Source organism: Rattus norvegicus, chromosome 17 (assembly GCF_021556685.1).
Source record: "Rattus norvegicus strain SHRSP/BbbUtx chromosome 17, alternate assembly SHRSP_T2T, whole genome shotgun sequence".
NCBI classification, from domain to species: Eukaryota; Metazoa; Chordata; class Mammalia; order Rodentia; family Muridae; genus Rattus; species Rattus norvegicus.
In genome coordinates, this window is record NC_141550.1 from 2,080,737 (window position 1) to 2,103,045 (window position 22,309).

General features: G+C 41.6%; 1 protein-coding gene across 12 annotated transcripts in view; it reads right to left on the bottom strand.

Moving 5' to 3' along the window:
• The window catches only part of Aopep (aminopeptidase O), a 315,985-nt gene that overhangs the window by 255,010 nt on the left and 38,666 nt on the right, over nucleotides 1-22,309 (bottom strand). For all 12 annotated transcript variants that reach the window (XR_015640651.1, XR_015640652.1, NM_001012346.2 and 9 more), the window contains one exon: nucleotides 10,068-11,005. Coding sequence is in view for 10 of the 12 variants with exons in the window: in XM_087589940.1 (XP_087446066.1) it covers nucleotides 10,068-11,005 (938 nt within the window). In the remaining 2 variants the exon portion in view is untranslated. The remainder of the gene's footprint in view (nucleotides 1-10,067; nucleotides 11,006-22,309) is intronic.

The following is a 22,309-nucleotide window of genomic DNA, read 5'->3' on the forward strand; positions in this document are numbered from 1 at the left end:
AGGTGTTGAAAGGCAGGTCCATGGCTTCACACCTGAGGAAGAACCTGTCAGAATAGTTAGTTACCCAGAGTCTTGGTTAAGGGGCTCTGTGTTCATGGAGTAGGCAAACAGAGCTCAGCAACTAGACCCACGTGCCTCCCCTTCACCTTAAAGACCAGCAGAGTGGAGAATTTGCAGGAAACTGCTCCAAACCATGTACTGTCTGCCTGTGCTGACTACTATTCAGAACAGCCTTCTCAGGAGAGAAGGAGGCGATTTATGGTTAAAAGGCTCCAAGTTCACCTCTTCCCATCATGGTAGTCTTTGCCAGAGGCTTTGATCAGCACCCAGCAACTATAGCACTGACTATATAAGTGGAAGACAGTCAGCAGCCGGAAGGGCCGAATCTGCTGTGTGGCTTTGTGAGGCCTTTCCAAAATGGGGCAAATGACTGGCTGGGGATCCCAAAAGCTGGTCTAGGGGTTGGTTGCAAACACAGGAGTTCAGCCAGATCTATGTGGAAGCTTCTGTAGGTTACAGAGTGTCCAGGCTTCCAACTTATTTCCATCTATTATTTTGCACTTAATATTTTTACAAGTTTGTATTTTTAAGAAAACTGTGATAGTCTCCACTACAGTAAGCAAACTTCCTGCTTTTTTATGCCACACATGGAGATCCAACATTTCTAGTAGAGGAAGTTCCACTCAGGATGGGCTCCCCTCCCTTCCTCTCTTAGTCCATTTCATGACATCATTACCAAACCCAGAACTGATCAATATCATCTAGAAGGCAAGTCCAAAGACGTTGTTGCTTTGAAATACACAGGACTTATTCAAGAGAGGTATTTTTTCATGTAGAAGAGGCAAGCTTTCTGTAAGGGCAAAGGAGGCTTTGGCACTGGGGAACCCTGATGTCGGGGGGAAGGTGGATCCTTTCATGGAATCTTCTTAAGTTACACATAAAGCAACTAGGCTCTGACTGTAAATGACTCCTCCACAGTTGCCTGGCTTGTTGGCACCATGGCTGCAACCAGCACTCAGAAGCATCTGGGTTCCTTCCCTTCAATTTTTTTTTCTTTTTTTTTTCTTTTTTTATTAACTTGAGTATTTCTTATATACATTTCAAGTGTTATTCCCTTTCCCGGTTTCCGGGCAAACATCCCCCTCCCCCCTCCCCTTCCTTATGGGTGTTCCCCTCCCAACCCTCCCCCCATTGCCAGCCTCCCCCCATAGTCTAGTTCACTGGGGGTTCAGTCTTAGCAGGACCCAGGGCTTCCCCTTCCACTGGTGCTCTTACTAGGATATTCATTGCTACCTATGGGGTCAGAGTCCAGGGTCAGTCCATGTATAGTATTTAGGTAGTGGCTTAGTCCCTGGAAGCTCTGGTTGCTTGACATTGTTGTACTTTTGGGGTCTCGAGCCCCTTCAAGCTCTTCCAGTTCTTTCTCTGATTCCTTCAACGGGGGACCTATTCTCAGTTCAGTGGTTTGCTGCTGGCATTCACCTCTGTATTTGCTGTATTCTGGCTGTGTCTCTCAGGAGCGATCTACATCCGGCTCCTGTCGGTCTGCACTTCTTTGCTTCATCCATCTTGTCTAATTGGGTGGCTGTATATGTATGGGCCACATGTGGGGCAGGCTCTGAATGGGTGTTCCTTCAGTCTCTGTTTTAATCTTTGCCTCTCCCTTCCCTGCCAAGGGTATTCTTTTTCCTCATTTAAAGAAGGAGTGAAGCATTCACATTTTGATCATCCGTCTTGAGTTTCGTTTGTTCTAGGGATCTAGGGTAATTCAAGCATTTGGGCTAAAAGCCACTTATCAATGAGTGCATACCATGTATGTCTTTCTGTGATTGGGTTAGCTCACTCAGGATGATATTTTCCAGTTCCAACCATTTGCCTACGAATTTCATAAAGTCGTTGTTTTTGATAGCTGAGTAATATTCCATTGTGTAGATGTACCACATTTTCTGTATCCATTCCTCTGTTGAAGGGCATCTGGGTTCTTTCCAGTTTCTGGCTATTATAAATAAGGCTGCGATGAACATAGTGGAGCACGTGTCTCTTTTATATGTTGAGGCATCTTTTGGGTATATGCCCAAGAGAGGTATAGCTGGATCCTCAGGCAGTTCAATGTCCAATTTTCTGAGGAACCTCCAGACTGATTTCCAGAATGGTTTTACCAGTCTGCAATCCCACCAACAATGGAGGAGTGTTCCTCTTTCTCCACATCCTCGCCAGCATCTGCTGTCACCTGAGTGTTTGATCTTAGCCATTCTCACTGGTGTGAGGTGAAATCTCAGGGTTGTTTTGATTTGCATTTCCCTTATGACTAAAGATGTTGAACATTTCTTTAGGTGTTTCTCAGCCATTCGGCATTCCTCAGCTGTGAATTCTTTGTTTAGCTCTGAACCCCATTTTTTAATAGGGTTATTTGTTTCCCTGCGGTCTAACTTCTTGAGTTCTTTGTATATTTTGGATATAAGGCCTCTATCTGTTGTAGGATTGGTAAAGATCTTTTCCCAATCTGTTGGTTGCCGTTTTGTCCTAACCACCGTGTCCTTCCCTTCAATTTTACAACAGACTACACTCATCCTCAGTTACATAGGCCACTGTTTTCTGTTATTTTCTGTTGAAACTAGATTCTTTTCTTTTCTTTCTTTCTTTCTTTCTTCTTCTTCTTCTTCTTCTTCTTCTTCTTCTTCTTCTTCTTCTTCTTCTTCTTCTTCTTCTTCTTCTTCTTCTTCTTCTTTTTAATGATTTTAGCTAACGTGTGATGGTGCACACCTTCAGTCCTGGGGAGGCCAGCTGGGCTGCTAGGAAAGCCCGTGCTATGTAGAGAGATTGTGTCTCAAATATAGGCGAACAAAGGTTTTTACTTTAAATTTTGAGATAGAATCACCTCCCTGTGACTCAGGTTAGCCTTGAGCCTACAAAGGCCTCTGCCTCTGCCTTCCACGTGCTGGGATCACAGGTGTGCACCGTGCCTGACAGGATGTTCTCTTAAGAACTAAAACCTCAAACTATAAAGCTTCTGTGGGAGCAAAGGACATTACCAGCCAAGTGAAGAGGGAGTCTAGAGAGTGGAAAAATATTTATCAGTCACCCACCCGACAAAGGGTGTCTATAACATACAAGTTAAAAAAAAAACAAAAAACAATGACTGAGAAATATTTTTTACATATTTAATATTCTTAGCCACCATAAAAATACAAATTTAAACTACTTTGAGGTTTCATCTTACCCCAGTCAGAAAAGAAAGAGAAAGAAAGAGTGTGAGTGTAGAAAAGAGAGACGCCTGCTAACCACTGTTCATTGCTACTCCAATCACAATAACCAAGAAACAGAAACATCCTAAGTCCAGCCATAGATGAATGGATAATGAAAACGTGGTTCACATATATAAAATGGAATATTATTCAACTGTAAAGAAATTATGAGATTTGCAGGAAATGGATGGAGCTGGAAATAATCTTTCAGAGGTAACCTAGACACAGAAAGACAAGATCTACATGTTCTCTTATATGTGGATAGTAGACTTACTTGACTCTTAGGTATGTTTAAACTGGAATACTCATAGAGATCAGGGAGCTAGTGAGGGTCCATGGGGAGGAGTTGTTTCAAGGAAAAGAAGTCAGAATGCAGGTAGTATGAAGGGAAAAAGAGAATGGAATGGGAAGGGTTAAATGGTATGGGGATGGGAAGAGGGAAGAGGAGAGAGTGTAAAGGCCTTTGAAAGGAATTATTTGGAAGCCTGTTGCTGCAGAAGCCTACTAAAATGCATACACATGTACATAAAAGAAAGTTTAAATGGAATTACTCTAAAATAGAGAAACAATGTCTCTCCTCAAGACATTATAGATTATCATAAAAACCCCACTGTTCATATGGGTTACTGCTCTTTGAGTTGTTGGTCACTGGGATCCCATAGTTCTTCTTCCAAAGCATTATAGGCTATTGTCATTGTCCTGGATACCCTTCATGGTAAGATACCACAAGCTTGAGTCACAGGGTAAAAGAATCAAGATGAAATCACTTGAAAGTTTTGTCCCTAATAGCTAGCTTTCTCAGTGCTAAGATGTTATGTACACTACTGGGGAACAAATCAGAATCAACAATCTTATACAGTTATGAAGCCTATGAGCTACAATGACTAGCCCAGCACAATATGCCCATTGGCATAGCATCATGAATGTTATGGGAGCAACCAACCAATTTCTGACTGAACTTGAAGTCTATTCCACAAAATGGAATCTATGCCTGGTATTGTTAACTGGGCCCAAGACCCATTTCTGGATGTCATGGGTTCTAGGGGAGAATCTAGCACTACAATTCTGCTCAATGGACATAGTAATAAACTGCTCCCAAAACCTTATCTTTATTATACCCACAGTGTCCCTCTCAAGCTTAATGGAGAAGCTTCTTTTTTAAAGGATGTGGTAACTAATACAGAGACTTACAGCTGATCAGTGGGCAGAGAATCAGAGACTTTGAGTTGCTCAGCTCAGCATCTATGTCAGACCCCTGAGCTCAGGGATCATGATAGAAAGAGGGAATCAGAAAAAGTCAAGAGACAGTGGGCATCTGCAGTGAAACAGGGCTGCTACACGCATCGGCTCTCAACAACTACACTGCATGTATACAATCCCTGTATACAACCCCTCAAGACGCAGGGGTCTCATGCAGAAGAGGAGGCAGAAAGATCGTAAGAGCCAGAGATGACACAGGGGAGGACTCGAACAAAATAGTGTCTTCCAGATACAACAGATGTGCATGTAAACTCAGAGCGACTGTAGCAGCATGCACAAGAACTGCACAGGTTCAAGACCGACAGCTTGCAGCACTGAGAGGGGAAGGTTGACATGAGGTCCCACCCCTAACCAAGAAGCTATCTGCACCTATTATCCACTAGCAAAGGGAAAACAAACTTTTCCAATGGAGCTCCGTTGGGTGTGTATCAGCCACACTGCAAGACAAGCCACAAGCCCAGGAGTAGCTGGCCAACACAAAATTAACTCAATTTTTTTTAAATGAACTTTTGCTTCATTTAGCTTTGTTTTAGCATTTTTTTTCTTATTGGTCTTTTGCCTGCTTGGTTTGATTTACATTTTTATGGTTTTGTTTTGTTTTGTTTTGTTTTGTTGAAAGAGAGAAAGAACATAAAGTTAGGTGAGTAGAGAAGTAGGGAGGATCTGGGATAAGTTGAGAGGGAAAAATCAAAATATAGTATATGGATAGTCTTAATTGTACAAGAACTGTATAAAATCAAGCCATCATGTATAAAATCAGATTCCAGCAATGGGGGAGGGGCTCGTGAAGTCCCAGCCCTATCGGAGGAGGCATTGGCAACAGAAGAAGCTGGGGGACAGAGTAAGCTGTCAAGAAGGGCTCCTGAGAGAGCCCATGGCCAGTAGATGGCCAGCACACACACGGTAGGCAGAGTAGGAAAGCAAGGGAGAGGTAGAGGGAAGAGGAAGAGAAGGGAGAGGGACAAGCATGAAGGGAGGGAAGGAGGAGGGAGGGAGGGAGGATGGGAGGGAGGGTGGTGGCCAGGGATAGGAACTGGAGGGGAGGGAGTGAAAATTAGATCCAAGCACATTACATGCATGTATGAATATTAAATACAAACACTCAACAGAAATCTGAGCTCCTTCACTCATTTCTTTTTAAAGCCTCCATGTATGTGAGCTATAAGGCAGTAAGATTACATCAGTGGGGAAGCAGTATGTCTGTCTAACATCTGGCTTTGATGTTAATCTAAAAATACAAGTAGTGTGCCGAGCAACTGCATGAATATGCTAGAAAAGTTAATACTAACCAGCTTTGCCCTGGACTTTTCTAAAACAAAGAAACATCACAAATGCTGTAGGAAAGTTTAAAGTTTAATATTTATTTTCCCTGGGTTATTTATTCTCCTAAATTATAGTTTTGAATTATATTTTCTACATTGAACTCAATGTCTCCTACACTCAACTCTCATTTGGTGACATCATCAGCTAATAACCAGACTTCCTGGAGCAGCTGGCTGCTTTCCCAACTACCATCATGATCATCAGGGGAAAGAGAGGCTTACTAGAAGGGATGCCTTAGTTTTAAATAACTTTTCCTTTAGTGGAATGGAAAAACCTTAAGAAATTCAAGAAAAATGAAGAAAAGCATATGTTCTTCAAATTTCCACTTTTATAGGTTTTTTTTAGGTGTCCTGGGGACCCAAAATGAAAAAACGTGTTAAGTCCCCATTTCTCTCCAGCTTTAAAGGGCCACCTTTATATATTCTGGGTCCACTCTTGCTCTCAAGACACACACACACGGCACATAAAGTAAACATCATCTAAGAAGTGCGCCCTGCATTGTTACATAAGCTTCCCTCTATCAGCCACTCTGAAACGCCACTTGCAATCTAGTATCTCCGGACTCAGGCAAGAGAGGACATGGAGGTTCAAGAACTGAGTGGCTAAGGCAGACAGCCGGTTGTTCTATTTTTCAGCAACTCTCTTTTAGAACTAGAATAATAGTGGGCAAGCTAGTGGCAACTTCCAAAAAGAATAAAAGGTAGTTTTATTCTTCTTCAGAAAACAAAGTCACTAGTAAAAGTGGTAGGGCGATCTTAGTGGGAGGGGGCACAGGGACTTCAGGGTCCAGGGAATGTTGCAGCTGAAGGTTGCAGCTATGTTTTAAGTCAACTTAATTTTAAACAGTTTAGGTGTTAAGTTCATTTAAAGATAAGACGTTCTTCTGCACCCCACAGCTCCTTTCCCTTTTACAGTCACTGTGTCTGTCACACTTAGAGAGCGTACCACAGCAGGCTTCACTTAGATTCCCTGAATATTCTTTTTCTTTTGGAAATACTGTTGTTGTTGTTTTTGAAACAGGGTTTTGCTAAATAGTCCAGGCTGGTCTCCAACTCACAATTCTACCTCAGGCTCTTTAGAAGTGATCACAAGATCTCATATGTGAGGGAGTGCATACAAGATACCATACGACATTTTGTTTGAGAAAAAGTCTCTCTCTGTAGCATAGTCAGGCATCAAAACTTGTGATGCTCCCCAGCCTTGCCCCTCTGGCCTCCACAGTGCCCTCCTTGCCTGTAGTACTTCTAATTTTCAATACTTCTTAGGTTCTTCTTGACTGGCAGCTGCATAGACTTTGTTATTGCTGACCCCATAGCTTTGACACATAACTCAGGGATTATGTCATTTTTGTCACTGGTTTTTCCCCAGAGTTCAATCTCTCCCATGACATACCTGTGCTGACCATGGCCCTGGTCATCTTGCCAAGAGCACACAGATTACTCGATTCACACCCCTTCATATTATATGCTTTAAAAAGAAAGCATTCTGTGTGTTCACTAGCCCATAGAAACCCATAGCCACTTCTGCATGCAATCACCCATAGCTTACCAAGCTAATGTTCACAGTATGGCTCCATGTCAGAATGCACCAGTGCAGGGTCTGGCTCATCTGTATCCTGGACATCAGGTTTGCAAGTCCTGCTGACCATTCACTCGGTCACTTGCTCCCAGCATGCACACAGAGCAGGACTGGAACTGTCAGCTTGCTCCTACCAGGAAACAGCTATATCCTTCACCACAGCACTCATGCACAGTTTCTCTTATCTGTAGTCTCAGGGACTCAGCTCTTCTCTGGAGTTACTCAGTGGTCAAGCACTGTTGTAGCATATACAGGGTTCTGATCTGATCCCTAGTGCTAAGAAAGAAACCCAAAAGCAGGACCTAGGGAGATGACTAAGAGGGCAAAGCATCTGCTGCCCATGGGTGAGGAGTTGACTGTGGCTACCCAGCACCCACAAAAATTCAGACCAGGGGATCCCCAAGGCAACCTGCCTAGACTAGATGAATCAGTGAGGTCCAGGTCTCAGTATATAAAGCAGAGAGTGACTGAGAAAGATACCACAAAAAGTCAACTGTTGGCCACCACATGCATGCATGAACATGTCAACATGCATGTGAACATGGATTCACAGTACAAACACCTACATGTGTAAAATGGAAAACAGAAGCAATGTTAGCTGGGGCAACACCTTTCCCACACCCTCCAGGAAGGTTTTTTTCACAGTTTTGTCACACTTCACTTTTCATCCTGGGAAGGTCTGTTCTGCAAAATGATACTGACTTCAGTTACTTACTATCAAACGGGGGTGGGGGTCCATGCAAGCCACTACTAGACCCTGAGCATGGTGTCTCCAGAAACACCTGATACTGTACTCAGCCCTGTTTGTGAAGGAGAGTGGAATTTATCCCATGCTGCTGTTCACACCATTAAAGCCCACAACACTGAGGAAATATATTTTGTTCCTAAACCTAAAGTCTCAGTCAGTTGAACGTTCTTAGTTTCTAACTAGTCAACTGGACACACTTAGACCTATTTATGTAACTTCTTTGAATCAGGACCTCATTCTGTAGCCCAATCTGACCTTGAACTTTTGATAATATTCCTTTCTTCATCCTGCTTCCCTCTGGGGTTGCAGGTGTGAAGCCAGTACACCTAGCATTTTATTCTTAGGCACATGGGAGGCTTGACTGAGATTTGAGGCATCCAGGAACAGTGTCTTTACTGTAATCAGTCTCAAATATACACCCAAAGGGAAAGTAAGAGAAAGAGCAGCTCTCTGGGGTTTCCTTCTGAAACCAGCACATCGTATCCTCTTAGGATTCCATGCAAACACTAAACACGGAGACACCAAGAGTAAATTCTTACACTGACCTTTCTCCAGAGAAACCAGCACTTCTACATGCAATAGATTCAAGCCTGTCTTTGTGTTTAGTGCTTAGGATAAAAGGCCATGCTCGAGGCTACTAACATGACTTCCAACTGTCAATAGTTCCTTCCTCCACAGTTTTCGTTCAAAGGTAAAGCATTGAGGAGCATAAAAACTACAGATTCCTTTTCAAATATTCAGTAGCATTATATGGTTAACCTTGATGACAATATTCAGTAATTCCAAACATTTTGAAGCTACAATAAGAACACCTGCTCCTTCACAGTCTCCAAAGAATGCCCAGGAAGGTACCCTAGAAATAATCACTTTGCCTTTGTACTCATGAAATGCTGTACCAACCCTGAAACTTCTCAAAGGCTTCCTCAAACTCTAGCAGGAATAAGGCAGGAAGTAAACTCCCTCTGAGAGGTCTGGAAACCAGAGCAAGAGAAAAGATTCCAGGCAATGGGCAGGCTAATTAGAACACAGTATCAACATGACGCTTAAAAGGTAAATCTAAAAGGATGTGGGGAGGAGAGTGAGGAAGAAATGTAAGCAATTGCCAGAGACCACCACTTCCATCGAGGAGTGCTAAGAGAATGTTCTTAACAGCAGCTAATAGATGAGCAGCCCTTCATCTACCTCTTCAGTGATTCACTGTGCTGACTTGTATTAAAGAAATAGGTAAAATAGTGATGAACCAACAAAGTTTGATTTAGAAATTCTCTTTTTCTAAAAAGTCTGGATGACTGAAAAAAATCAACAAGACAAGGCTAAGGGGGCTGCCTGTGTCAGGCACCAAATCCCCTCACAGTATGAACTGGGCATCTTCCTGGTACCTCACAAGAAACCAGTGGGCAGTGTCTACAGGGCTGACTGCTTTACTCCTCAGAGGCAGCTCTCTTGTGCATTGGAGGTTCACATCAAATGATAACTGGCCAAGTCCAGGGAGACATTGCTAGAAGACAGTTAGAGTGAGGCCATCACACAGCATGGTTGGCCTAACCTCACACTCAACCCAGCCTCACAGTGGTGGGGTTGAAGGATATTTTGAGAAAGTACTGGTTCACTTCCATCAGCAGCTCTAGAAGCCTCTACCGGTGATCTCAAATAACAGCCAGGCTCAGCATTTCAGCACCAACTTGGCATTTCAAGCTCCTAACTCAGACATGATGGACTCTCTCCATCCTAACTTACAGGAGGTGATCTTATCAATAGCTGAGTATGCTCAGGGATTTACCTGCTGTCTGGATTTGAGTATGTCTGAGCAAGGCTACTGAACAAACAGAATCATCCCCACAAACTTGGTCTCTTTTTAGAGAGCATCCCTGAAGTGATGGGATTAGGGGCAGAGAAGCATTTGGATAACCTACCTGCCATCCTGGTCTGAGGTCCAAGTCACTGACTGCCCCTCAGGTTTAGTTTTATACCATATCCTGATGGCATGAGGAAAGTCAGCAGCTGTCGGAACCCCCTTCTTCCTGATCTGTAAGCTCCACTTGTCAGAGTCAAACAAGAGCTCCCCACAGCCAGGAGCCTGGCTGCAGCGAGTGTAGCAGTCTAACTGCTCCCTCCAAGCATCTGCAGGCAGAGCCACAAGGTCACGGACAATCTCACACCTGCGCTTCTCAGGAGCAGCTGTGAGGTTTGGAGCTTTTGTAAATTTCTCAAGATCTGGCACAGCAGCTACATCCACCTCCTCTACCTTTAGCACAGACAAATCACAGCAGTCCAACACTAGCAAGAAATCCTCTCTCCCATGATTCCCTGTGTCACAGCAGTACTTTGAGCTAGAGCTCTCAGAATCATGTTCCTTGTTGTCATGGTTACCATCATTATCAAAGGCATCTTGATCACTTTTACCAAAGACTGCAAATTCTCTATGTCCCATCTTAGGTGAGAAAGTATTTGAATCCATCTTTGGAACATGGCAGGGTTCAGCTGTCCTAAGTATGTAGGCTTCCTCTGACTCCATCTGGAAGGTTTCCTGGGAGGAACTCGATTGTTTTTTACATCTGTTTCCATCTCCAAAGAAAAGCACTATGTTGCCCTCAAGGACTCGACTTCCAAAGTCCACATCCAAATCCAGTACGTAGTGCTTCACAAGCAGGTGGCTGGTGTTGGCCATGAGAGGCAGATCATCCCGAGAAGGGTCCAGGTTTATGTCCATGGTGTAGTTTGCAGTTGGTAGCTTTGCTGAATCGCAGCTGAGGCTTCTTATCTCCTCTAGCAGCTCAGAATCACAAATGGCTGGCTTACCAAATAAGAAGCACCCACTGGCATAGGTTGTCTTTCCACAACTTCCAATTCCCTGGCAAAGAAAAAAGTATGGTTAGATAAAATCCCAAATAGGACCCTAAGTGCCCCTGCAGTTACAGATCCCATAGGTTGGCTACCTTACCTAGCAATCCACAAGGTGGCAGCTGCTCAGGGAAGAGTGAAGGATCATCTTTCTGACAGGAGAGAAGCCACATTACTGACTTCTAAGCTGCTAAGGGACACAGTCCTTGTTTCAAAAGAGCAATTCTTATGTAAAACTACAACTATTACTGACTCTTGTTTTAAAAGATATTAAATGTATCACTTTCTAATTTTGTGCATCAAAACCTAAGTGATTTTTTTTTCCACTGTGATTCTAAGTAACAAGTGTGAATGAGGGCTGAATGGCTTCATACATTGTATTCTTTGAGAGTAATAATTTAATCCACACAATATAACTCCAGGGATTAATGCACTTTTCACATTAGGCCTGCTCTCCTATCAGCACTTCCAGTAAATTACAGGAAAATGAGCCAATTTACCAGGAGTGCATTCTAAGTATTCCTTTGAGATTGCTCATGGAGACTTTTCAAATTTATAGTTAAATACTCAAGGTATACATTACAACTTAATAGCTGAAAACCATTAGCATTCTGGGTAATAGCTTTCTTGTGGCAAACAAAAGGTCTTATTTGGAAAAAAAGTATGCAAATATCTATAAAAGGAAGGAGAGAGATTAAAATGTAGAAGCAGATGTTACAATACAATGTACGAGTTCTTCAGAAAAGATCTGAATCAAAATGTATTCCTACCTGATAACAATCCAGCTAAAAGGAGGATTATCTGAACCATTTCGGTCCCTGACATGCACCTGATTTCTTTTAGCATATGCTGCTTCTCTTTTACCAAAAGATGAAAAACAAATATCAGGGGGAAGAACTAAAACCCAATGATGACAGAGGACAGTATTTAAACTTTGTATTGTAAACTCCCTAGAGGTACTTCTTCTCAACCACTTTGTCAACCATTATTTGCTTGACTTTACATAAATTGAGCGCTGTCCCCCATTTCTACTGTGCCCCTTACTTTCCAAGTTTATCTGCCCCTATTAGACCTTATTAAAGCATCTCCTGCTAGAATTTCCTTTCAGCAAACAACCTGAGTTTCTACCTTGTCCCTAGTGATTGATTTCCCATCAAAATCTCACCTAACCTCAGGAAGCCTGACCTCCTATGGAACAGTTGTAACTGTTCACGGCAGATCTGCCTGCCTTTAGGGCTGGCATGTTCCTGGCTCCTCCCCTCCTTCTGCATAGGCTTTCTTCCAGAGCTCTTCAGTCTGGCTCCCACCTCTTCATGCCCAATTTGTTAAATCCTGTTCTCCCTCTAAACCTCAGTTCAAATGCCTCAAAATCCTTCCTGGATCCCTCTTCTCAGTAACCAAAATATTTTATCTTGGAGTTTATTTTGCTTTCAGACAAACTAGCCTCACATTTGCAGTAATTCTCCTGCCTCTGCCTTCTGGGGTTGTAGGTGTGGGCCTCCAGGCTTGGCTTGGTAGTGAATTTAAATACAACCAGAATAGAAAACAAAACAAAACAAAACAAAACAAAACAAAACAAACAAACAAACAAACAAACAAAACCAAGATGCAAAGACCAGTTTGAAATTTCTGGAGAAGCTGGTATCTGTCTGTCTTGGTACTGACAAAGCAGTGTGTGAAAGGTAAGGGAGGGTCTGTTGGTGTCTGCTCAATTTCCACTGAATTACCATCTATGAATAATAAACTGGTTACCAACTGTATCTACTAATGGGAAATCACTGTGTGAAGTTCATTCTGCTGGTGTCTGGAGCAGTTAATACATAGTATATGTTGTGGTTTGCCCTGGAGTTATCTTTATTTTGATGCTAATTCCACTGCCCCAATGACAGCTGCCTAGTCACGCACTCAGGAATCAGGTGACTTCACCAGAACCTTCTCCCCATTGAATTTGTAAAATACAGATGAGGGGCAGGTACAGGATAGAAGGAGGCCTGTCATTGGAGGAGAAGTAAGGAGAAGATTGAAGGAGGAGACTGGAACAGAGAGGGAGAGAGAGGAGGGACGAGAGAGAAGCCATGGCAGGTGACATTAAGATTCTGCTCTGTGTATTTACAGGTTGTTATTAATGTTCTTAAGGGATGAATGGCACTGGACTTTGTATGTTTAAGTGGGCAATTATATCTTACCAATTGGGTCAAAGATTATTGTGTTGTGTGTGTGGCGGCAGGAGACACTGGGCCACCGCGGAGTTGGGATGTGTTTCCACCAAGGTATCTAGCAGATATCTTGGGGCACTGAGGTGCTGGACCTAGAGCAGGTAAAAGACAACCTTACTTTTTTTATTTTTTATATTTTACAACAAGTATATATACTATTTTGTTGACTAAGATTTCTTTGTTTTTGTATTTTGCTTTTGAGGTAGGGTCTCATAAATACTGTAGCCAATCTAGAACTTGCTATGTAGTCCAGACTGGCTGCAAACTCCAAGCAACCTTCTGCTTCTGTCTCCTGAGTGCAGGGAATATATAGGAATTAAACCATAATGTCATTGTATGCTTAGACTTAAAAGAAAAGATCTCGGAACACACAAGGCACTCAGAGACGTAAGTGTGTGCGCAGTTGGGTGAAGTGTGGAGGGAGAAAGAGGAAGGCAAGGAGGAAGACAGAGAGAAAGAACAAACAATATCTAAACTATAACACCCAAAGAGACAGTTTAGCATTTATTCACACAGCTACTCATTAGCTGACTCCCATGGGGGTCATTTATTTCTGAGAATGTATATAATTTAAGAATACACCATGTGCTACAGAGCCATGCTCAGCTCTTGTTTCGATGCTATGGTATGGTATAAGGCAGCTACTGTAGAGCCCCATCCGTCAGGCCGGCTATCAAAACCGTCACTATCAACCCCAGCAGTAGTTCTCTGGCGGCCAGGGGCTGATGGTTCTGAAGTGCCTGCAATTTGGCACAGACGTTTTTGAGAAGCTGGATCTCTATGCTGCCCAATTTGTCCCTGGGATCCCACCTCAGCCCCCAAGTGCTGCCATAGCTACTATTCCCATCATGCCAGCTTTGGTGTGGACTTTACATGCTTTTGTATTTGTCACTGACAAGCTTTGGTTTTCTTCAGCAGAGTCTCCAGGACTGTTTGCACGGAAGCCATGCTAAGTCTTGTCTCTAAGCTCTCCACTGCTCTACTTGATGCTCATTCTCAGCTCATTTGAACGCCCTACCTTCCTGGGATGCTCATGAATCTGAAATGCAAAGAACCTCTAGGACTTTGTAATTCATGCCTCTTCCTAATGCAGAGGGAACACTATTCTTCTCAATAAAGGGACTGCTGTCTCTTTTGAACTCCAACTTTCAGGGACTTTTGTACAAAAATTCTGATCATATAGAGAATTACAGTGGATATTAACCTACCTGCACTATTACTGGTTAAAGCTAAACTGAGAGTGTGGCTTACTGAAGGAGTCAAAGGAAAATGAATTCCAAATGAAATATACTCATATGGCCATTGGTCGATGCTGAAACAGGTCAGAGCACCCAGAAGTAGTGGCCACTTCATCTAGGACATATGACTAGAAGACCAGAGAATGTTCTGTTGCCAGAATGCTCCCCCAAAGAAAAAGGGAGCTGAGCAAAGCATGACTAACTGGATTACATGATATGTCTACCTTCTTAAGAAGTAAAGTCACAGCCAAGTTTCTCTTGCCACAAAGAAGGAAGTGACAGAAACAAGCAGTCAGCATCAGTCACTATTTATTATACTTAGACCCTTGTTTCCTTTGGTATTTTCCCTTGCCAGTATTTTCTTTGTTAATAATCCCCTCCTGTTCCTGATGTCAGAAGGTCTCTATCTTCATAAATGAGCAGCCCTGGCCCTGTTGCTTATATTGATGCACACAGTTCTAGGGATCAAACCTGGCCCTGTTGCTTATATTGATGCACACAGTTCTAGGGATCAAACCTTGAGATAATTACACCTCCATCTACATCTCTGTAAAGATGGACCACTGCTCTGTTTGCTACTTTAACCTGTCTTTAATTCATTGAACTTTAAAACAAAAAATTCTTTGGGCACACTCAGTCCAAATCTCTTGTTTTGCAGCAGTCAACCACAAGACCCAGAGAGACAGAGCGCTTTGCACAAAAGTCGACCATTCCTCTGTTGTTGATGAGTGATTCCTCCAGGTCACATGGTGTCTCACTAATATTATCCAAATCACTGACTATCACCCAAAGACTTTTCACACCCTCACCTATCCTTTTCAATCCATAGCCCAGAAATGAGTTTTTCTTTTGGCCATTTTTTCTTCCCTTTTCCTTTCTTCTCTCTCTCTCTCTCTCTCTCTCTCTCTCTCTCTCTCTCTCTCTCTCTCTCTCTCTCGGGAGAGGGTGTTTAAAGCTACCCCAAGAGATAATGAACAGCATCGTCGTCTGAACTGAGTGTATTGTGAAAGCCCACATACCTTGGTTCTCCTTCACCTATTTTCTACTTGTGTTGGATTTGTGCATGAACTAGGTCTCCCTTCTCTGGAAGTACACAGCTCTTGTTGGCGTCAATCAAGGTCACAGTCCCACATTTAAGGAAAAAATGAACTGGCTGTGGTTGCAAATGCGTGTCTGTGGCTACTCTGAAAGGCTTTCTCAGCAGATGGCAACCATACTTCTATGAAGCCTGTTGACTTCAGCACTTCTGGCTATTACTGCGCTCTGATTTTAAGTGTCAGCTTGCTTCACTGAAGCATTTTCCATGTGCTGTCATAAGCTATAACATGGAAAGGCCTCCCTCTCTATCAAAACCTTTAGTTAGTTTTCCTCAGCTACCCACTGCAGCCTCTGAAGCATGCACACTTTGTGTTCCAATGCTCAAATGTTCAGAAACACCCTCGAAAGGCTCCAGGAGATTCGTGTACAGCTAAAGCAACACATCAGAAAAGAGAGACGGCCCAGCTCCTACAGTGTGGCCTGAGACAGACTTCTTTGACACATTTCTACATGAAGTGACGGAAAAAAATCACTCCATGCTCCTTCCAAGCTACAGAGTAAGGTGTAGATATCAGGTCCTTTACGTTTTCTGTGCCATATATACCTCAGACTGCTGATACATTTCGGGTTCATGGCTATGCTGAGTGGAGCTATCTGTGAAGCTGAGACTGGACACACTTGTGGACTTAACAGTATTTACAAAACAGTTCTGGTTCACAAAATTCTACAGTCTAGTAAAGTCATTCCCTGACAAACCACCTTCAGGCTGACCATGTTTTCTAGGACACACCTATGCCTCCTTCACACCACATCTTTTCCACTTCATTTTTCCCCTTGCAGTTGACTCGGGGCCAAAGGAGGAATTCCTGATTATGTTCACCCTTCTGCACTGCACACAGTGAGAGGCTCTAGCTTTCACTCTGCGAGCTGCTAGCCCTCAGAGAAGGACAGCCTTATCTTTAAGATTTGGCAAACATAACTTCAGCCAGGGAAGCAGGTGGTTTTCACCTCTCCCTCTGGCTCCTCCAGATCCAATCCCCAAGTCTCATCCCTGGTTCTGCAGTAGACCACCTGCCAAGGCCTACCATCTCTGAACCTTATCTCCTGGGGACCATATAGATCTTCCACTTCTAACATCCCTCTCCCAACTGGGACCTATCAGGATTCCAGAAGAATTTTCTGCCAGGCTAGAACACATAGCCAACACATCTTCCTAAGAACCAGAGATGTCCACAGAAACCAAGAAACAAAATACCCATCCAACAAAGACAAGACTAGACATGAGCACGAGACCTATAATCATCCCAAACCCAGATCCCTACAAACCAGCATAAAAGTACAATCAATAACAGCCTGGACAATATAGCTCCACTAGAGCCCAGTAACCATCCGACAGAAGATCTTGGGTATAGCAACAGAGCTGAAACACAAGAAAAGACCTTTATGAATAAGAAGAGGTCCTTAGAGAACAAGTAAACAATTAAAGAAACCCACGAAAACACAAACAAACAGTAAAAGGAGACAAATAAAACAGTTCAAGATATGAAAGTGGAAATAGAATCAATACAGAAAACCCAAACTGGGAGAAATCTGGAAAAGCAAAATTTAGAAACATGAACAGGAACTTCACTAACAGAGTGCAAGAGATGGAAGAGAGATTCTCAAGCATTAAAGATATAATAAAAAAAATGGATACCTTGATCAAAGAAAATGCTAGATCTAAAAAACTCTTGTTACAAAATATCTAGGAAGTCTGTAAGACTAATAAGAAGAAACCCAGGTTGGGGTTGGGGATTTAGCTCAGTGGTAGAGCGCTTGCCTAGGAAGTGCAAGGCCCTGGGTTCGGTCCCCAGCTCCGAAAAAAAGAATAAAAAAAAAAAGAAGGAACCCAGGTCAAAGATAAGGAAAAAATTTAAATAAAATCATAGAAGAAAATTTCCCTAACCTAACAAGGGAGAGGCCTATTAAGGTACAAGCATGGGAACACCAAATCGACTTGACTAGAGAAGAAAGTCTCCTCAGCAGATAATAACCAAACACTAAACACACAGAACAAAGAAAAACATTAAAATCTACAAGGGAAAAAGGTCAAGTAACATAAAGACAAAATTAGAATAATACTTGAGTTCTCAATGGAGATTCTAAAAGCCAGAAAGGCCTAGACAGATGTTCTACAGACTCTAAGAGACCACAGATGCCAGCCCAGACCACTACACCACAATGGATGAAGGAAACAAGACATTCCATGACAAAATTAAATTTAAGGAACGTCTATTTACATATCCAGCTCTACAGAAGACACTAGGAGAAAACTCCAAACTAAAAAGGTTAACCGGCCCAAGAAAACACAAGGAATAAATAATCTCAGACTAGCAAGTCAACAGAGGTAAATTAATCTTGATGACCTAAATTTTAATCCCAGAACCTTGTAAAAAGTTGGATGCAGTAAGGCACATTTGTAACCCCAGAATTTCTGAAATGAGATTAAAAAGTAGAAACAAAAAAAATCACACTGAAGCTAAATCAATATCAACTAAACTGGAATATACCGCAAAATACAGATATACACTGCCTCAACAAGGTGAAAGGTGAAAACTCACTCCTGGAACTAGTCCTCTGATCTCCACACATGGAATGTATCATGTACACACACAGACACACACCACCACCACCATCACCACCACAACTACAACAACAAAATAACAGGAATCAACAAATACTGCTCATTGATATCTGTCACTATCGATGGTCTCAATTCCCCAATAAAAACACACAGTCTGACAGAATGGATACAATAACAAAATCCATCCTTCTGCTCCATCTAAGAAACACACTTTAACATCAAGGATAGTAATCTCTTCAGGGTAAAAATATAGAAAAAGATATTGTAAGCAAATGAATGTGAGAAGCAAGCTGGTGCAGCCATTTTAACATCTGACAAAATAGACCACAAACCAAAACTAACCAGAAGAGACAAACACAGGCACAAAAATTCCACCCAGAGAACGCTGCAATGTCTTTTTAAACATACGGTCTCTCTTTGTAACCCTGGGTGTCCTATAACTCACAATGTAGACCAGGCTGTCCTCAAACATAAGAGATCCACTTACCTCTGCCCCCTAAGTGCTGGGATTAAAGGCATGGGACACCATTCCCAGCTCAGCACTGCAATTCTTAACATTTGTACATTAAACAAAGGGGCACAAAGTTCTTAAACAAAGCACTATTACAGCTTAAATCACACATTGACCCTCACATACTGATAGTGGGATATTTTAATACCACACTCTTAGCAAAAGACAGATTATCCAGACAAAAATTAATTAGAGAAATGCTGGAGACAACTGATGTTATAAACCAAAGGGAATTAACAGATATTTATAGAACACTTTACCCAACCACAAAAGAATATACCTTTCCTTTGCACCTCACAGAACTTTTTCCAAAATTGACCACATGCACAGACACAAAGTCTCAACAGATACAAGAAAACTGAAGTAAAACCCTCATCTTATCTAATCACCACAAATCAAAGTTGGTTATCAACAGAAACAACAGGAAGCTTACAAATTCATAGAAACTGAACAACTCATATGGAATGAAATATTGTTCAAGATAGAAATGGAGAAAGAAATTAAAGACTTTCTAGAATTGAATGAAAATATACATAACACATCAAACTTACAAGACACAATGAAGACAGTTTTAAGAGACAAGTTCATAGCTCTAAGCACCTATGTAAAAAAAAAAAACTGGAGAAATCTCATACTAGCAAATTAACAACACACCTGCAAGCTCTAGAACAGAAAGAAGAAATCTTGGAAAAAAAGGAGGAAATGGTAAGAAATAATCGAATTCAGGGCTGAAATGCAGAGGCGAATGCTAGCAGCAAACCACTGAACTGAGAACGGGATCTTTGTTGGAGGAATTAGAGAAAGGACTGAAGGAGCTGAAGGGGCTTGAGACCCCATATGAACAACAATGCCAACCAACCAGAGCTCCCAGGGACTAAACCACTACCCAAAGACTATACATGGACTGACCCATGGCTCCAACTGCATATGTAGCAGAGGATGGCCTTGTTGGGCACCAATGGGTGGAAAAGCCCTTGGTCCTGCTAAGGCTGGACCCCCCAATGTAAGGGAATGTTGGGGGGGCAGGAAGAGGGAGTGGTTTGGAAGGGGAACACCCTTATAGAAGAAGGGGAGGGGATGGGATAGGGTGCTTATGTCCGGGAAACCGGGAAAGGGAACAACATTTGAAATGTAAATTTAAAAAATCCAATAATAAAACTTGTACTCTATTGAATTGAAAAAAAACATATAAATATGTATAAATATATATAAAAATTTCTCAATAGGTGCCACTTACCAAAGTTAAATCAAGATCAGATAAGCAATTTAAACAGACCTATAACCCCTAGTGAAATAGAAGCAGTCATTAGAAGACCCCTATACAACAAAAAGCCAGGGTCAGATGGTTTTAGCACAGAATTCTGCCAGAATTCCAAACACAGGTTAATACCAATACTCCTCAAATTATTATACAAAATGGAAACACAAGAAATATTGCCCAGTTCATTTTATGAGGCCACAGTTACCCTGTTACCCAAACTATATAAAGACCCAACAAAGAAAGAATTATAGATGATTTTTTTATGTGCATAGATGCAAAATTTTCAATAAAATACTTTGAAACAGAATTCAAGAACACATCTCAGAGATGTAGGGATGGTTCAACATATTTAACTCAATATATAAAATTCACCATATAAACAGACAAAAGGCAAAAATCATATGATCATCTCTAGTGAGAGATGCAGAAAATGCCTTTGACAAAATCCAATCTTCCTTCATGATCAAAGTCCTAGAGAGATTAGGGATACAAGGGATACACCCTCAACATTATAAAGACAGTTTACAGCAAGCCCAAAGCCAACATCAACTTAAATGGAGAGATACTCAAAAGAATTCCACTTAAATCAGGAGCAAGACAAGGCTGTCCACTCTCTCCATACCTATTCAATATAGTATTTGAAATTCTAGTTAGATCAATAAGACAACTGAAGGAAATCAAGGGAGTATAGAATTAGAAAGGAAGAAATCAAAGTATCTTATATGATAGTATACATAAACAATTTTAAAAAACCCACCAGGGAACTCTTATAGTTGATAAACATTTTCAGCAAAGTAGCTGGTTACAAACATCAACTCACAGATTTTGGTAGCCCTCCTATACAAATGACAAATAGACTGGGAAAGAAACCAAGGAAACAACACCCTTTACAATAGCCTCCAATAGTACAAAATATGTTGTGGTAACTGTAACTAAGCAAGTGAAAGATTTGTATGGTTAAAAATTTAAAGCACTGAAGAAAGAAATCGCAGATATCAGAAAATGGAAAGATCTCCCATGTTCATAGGTCAGTAGAATTAACAGAGTAAAAATGGCCAATCTACCAAAAGCAATCTACAGATTTAATGCAATCCTCATCACAATTCCAACACAATTCTTCGCAGATCTTAAAAGGACAATTTTCAGCTTCATATGGAAACACAAGGAAAAAAAAAAAACAAGATAGCTAAACAATCTTGAATAGTAAAATAATTGGGGGAGATATCACCATACCCTGATTTCAAATTGTACTACAGATTGTATATTATATAAATTGTATAATAAATAAGCTCTGGTATTGGCACAGAAACAGATCCATTGGTAAATGGAATCAAATTGAAGACCCAAATATAAATCTGAGAAGGTATGGACCCCATTGATTCATGTGTTTGAATACTTGGCTATAAAGACTGCAACTACTAGGTGTGGCCTTATTAGAGGAAGTGTGTAATTGTAGGGATGGGGCTTTGAGGTATCCTATGCTCAAGCTCTTCCCAGTATGGAATTCCAGTCTCCTTATGGCTGCCTTCAAATCAAGACATAGAACTCTTGGATTCTCTATGCTTCCCACCATGATGATGATAATGTACTAAACTGTAAGCCAGCCACAGTTAAATACTTGCCTTTGTAAGAGTTGCCTTGGTCATGGTTTCTCCTCACAGAAACAAAACCCTAACTATGGCATATAGAACACTTGATTTTTGATAAAGAAGCCAGATATATACACACTAAAAAAGATAGCATCTTCAACAAATAGTGCTGGTGAAACTCAATGGTTACATGTAGAAGAATCCAAATAGATCCATACTTATCACTCTACACAAAACTCAATTCCAAATGGATTTCATAAAGCATAAAACCAGATACAGAAAAGAAGGTGGGGAACAGCCTTCAACGCATTGAGAAAGGAGATGACTTTCTGAACTGAACAGCATTAGTGCAGACACTAAGATCAACAATTAATACATAGAACCTCATGAAACTGAAAAGCTTCTGCATGGAAAGAGGACACTATCATTCAGACAAAGCAACAGCCTATAGTATGTGAAATGATTTTTACCAACTACACATCTTAGACAGAACTAATATTGAAAATATATAAAGAGGGCTGGAGAGATGACTTAAGGGTTAAGAGCACCGACTGCTCTTCCAGAGGTCCTGAATTCAATTCCCAGCAACCACATGGCAGCTCACAACCATCTGTAATGGGATCTGATGCCCTCTTCTGGTGTGTCTGAAGAAAGACAGTGACAGTGAACATTACCACTGCCCCCCAATTCCTCCCCCCGCCAAAAAAAAAAAGAAAAGAAAAGATGTAGAACTCTCAGCTCCGCCAGCGCCATGCTTCCCACCTGATGATATTGGACTAACCCTCTGAAGCTGTAAGACAGCCTCAACTAAATGTTGACCTTTAAAAAACGAAAATAT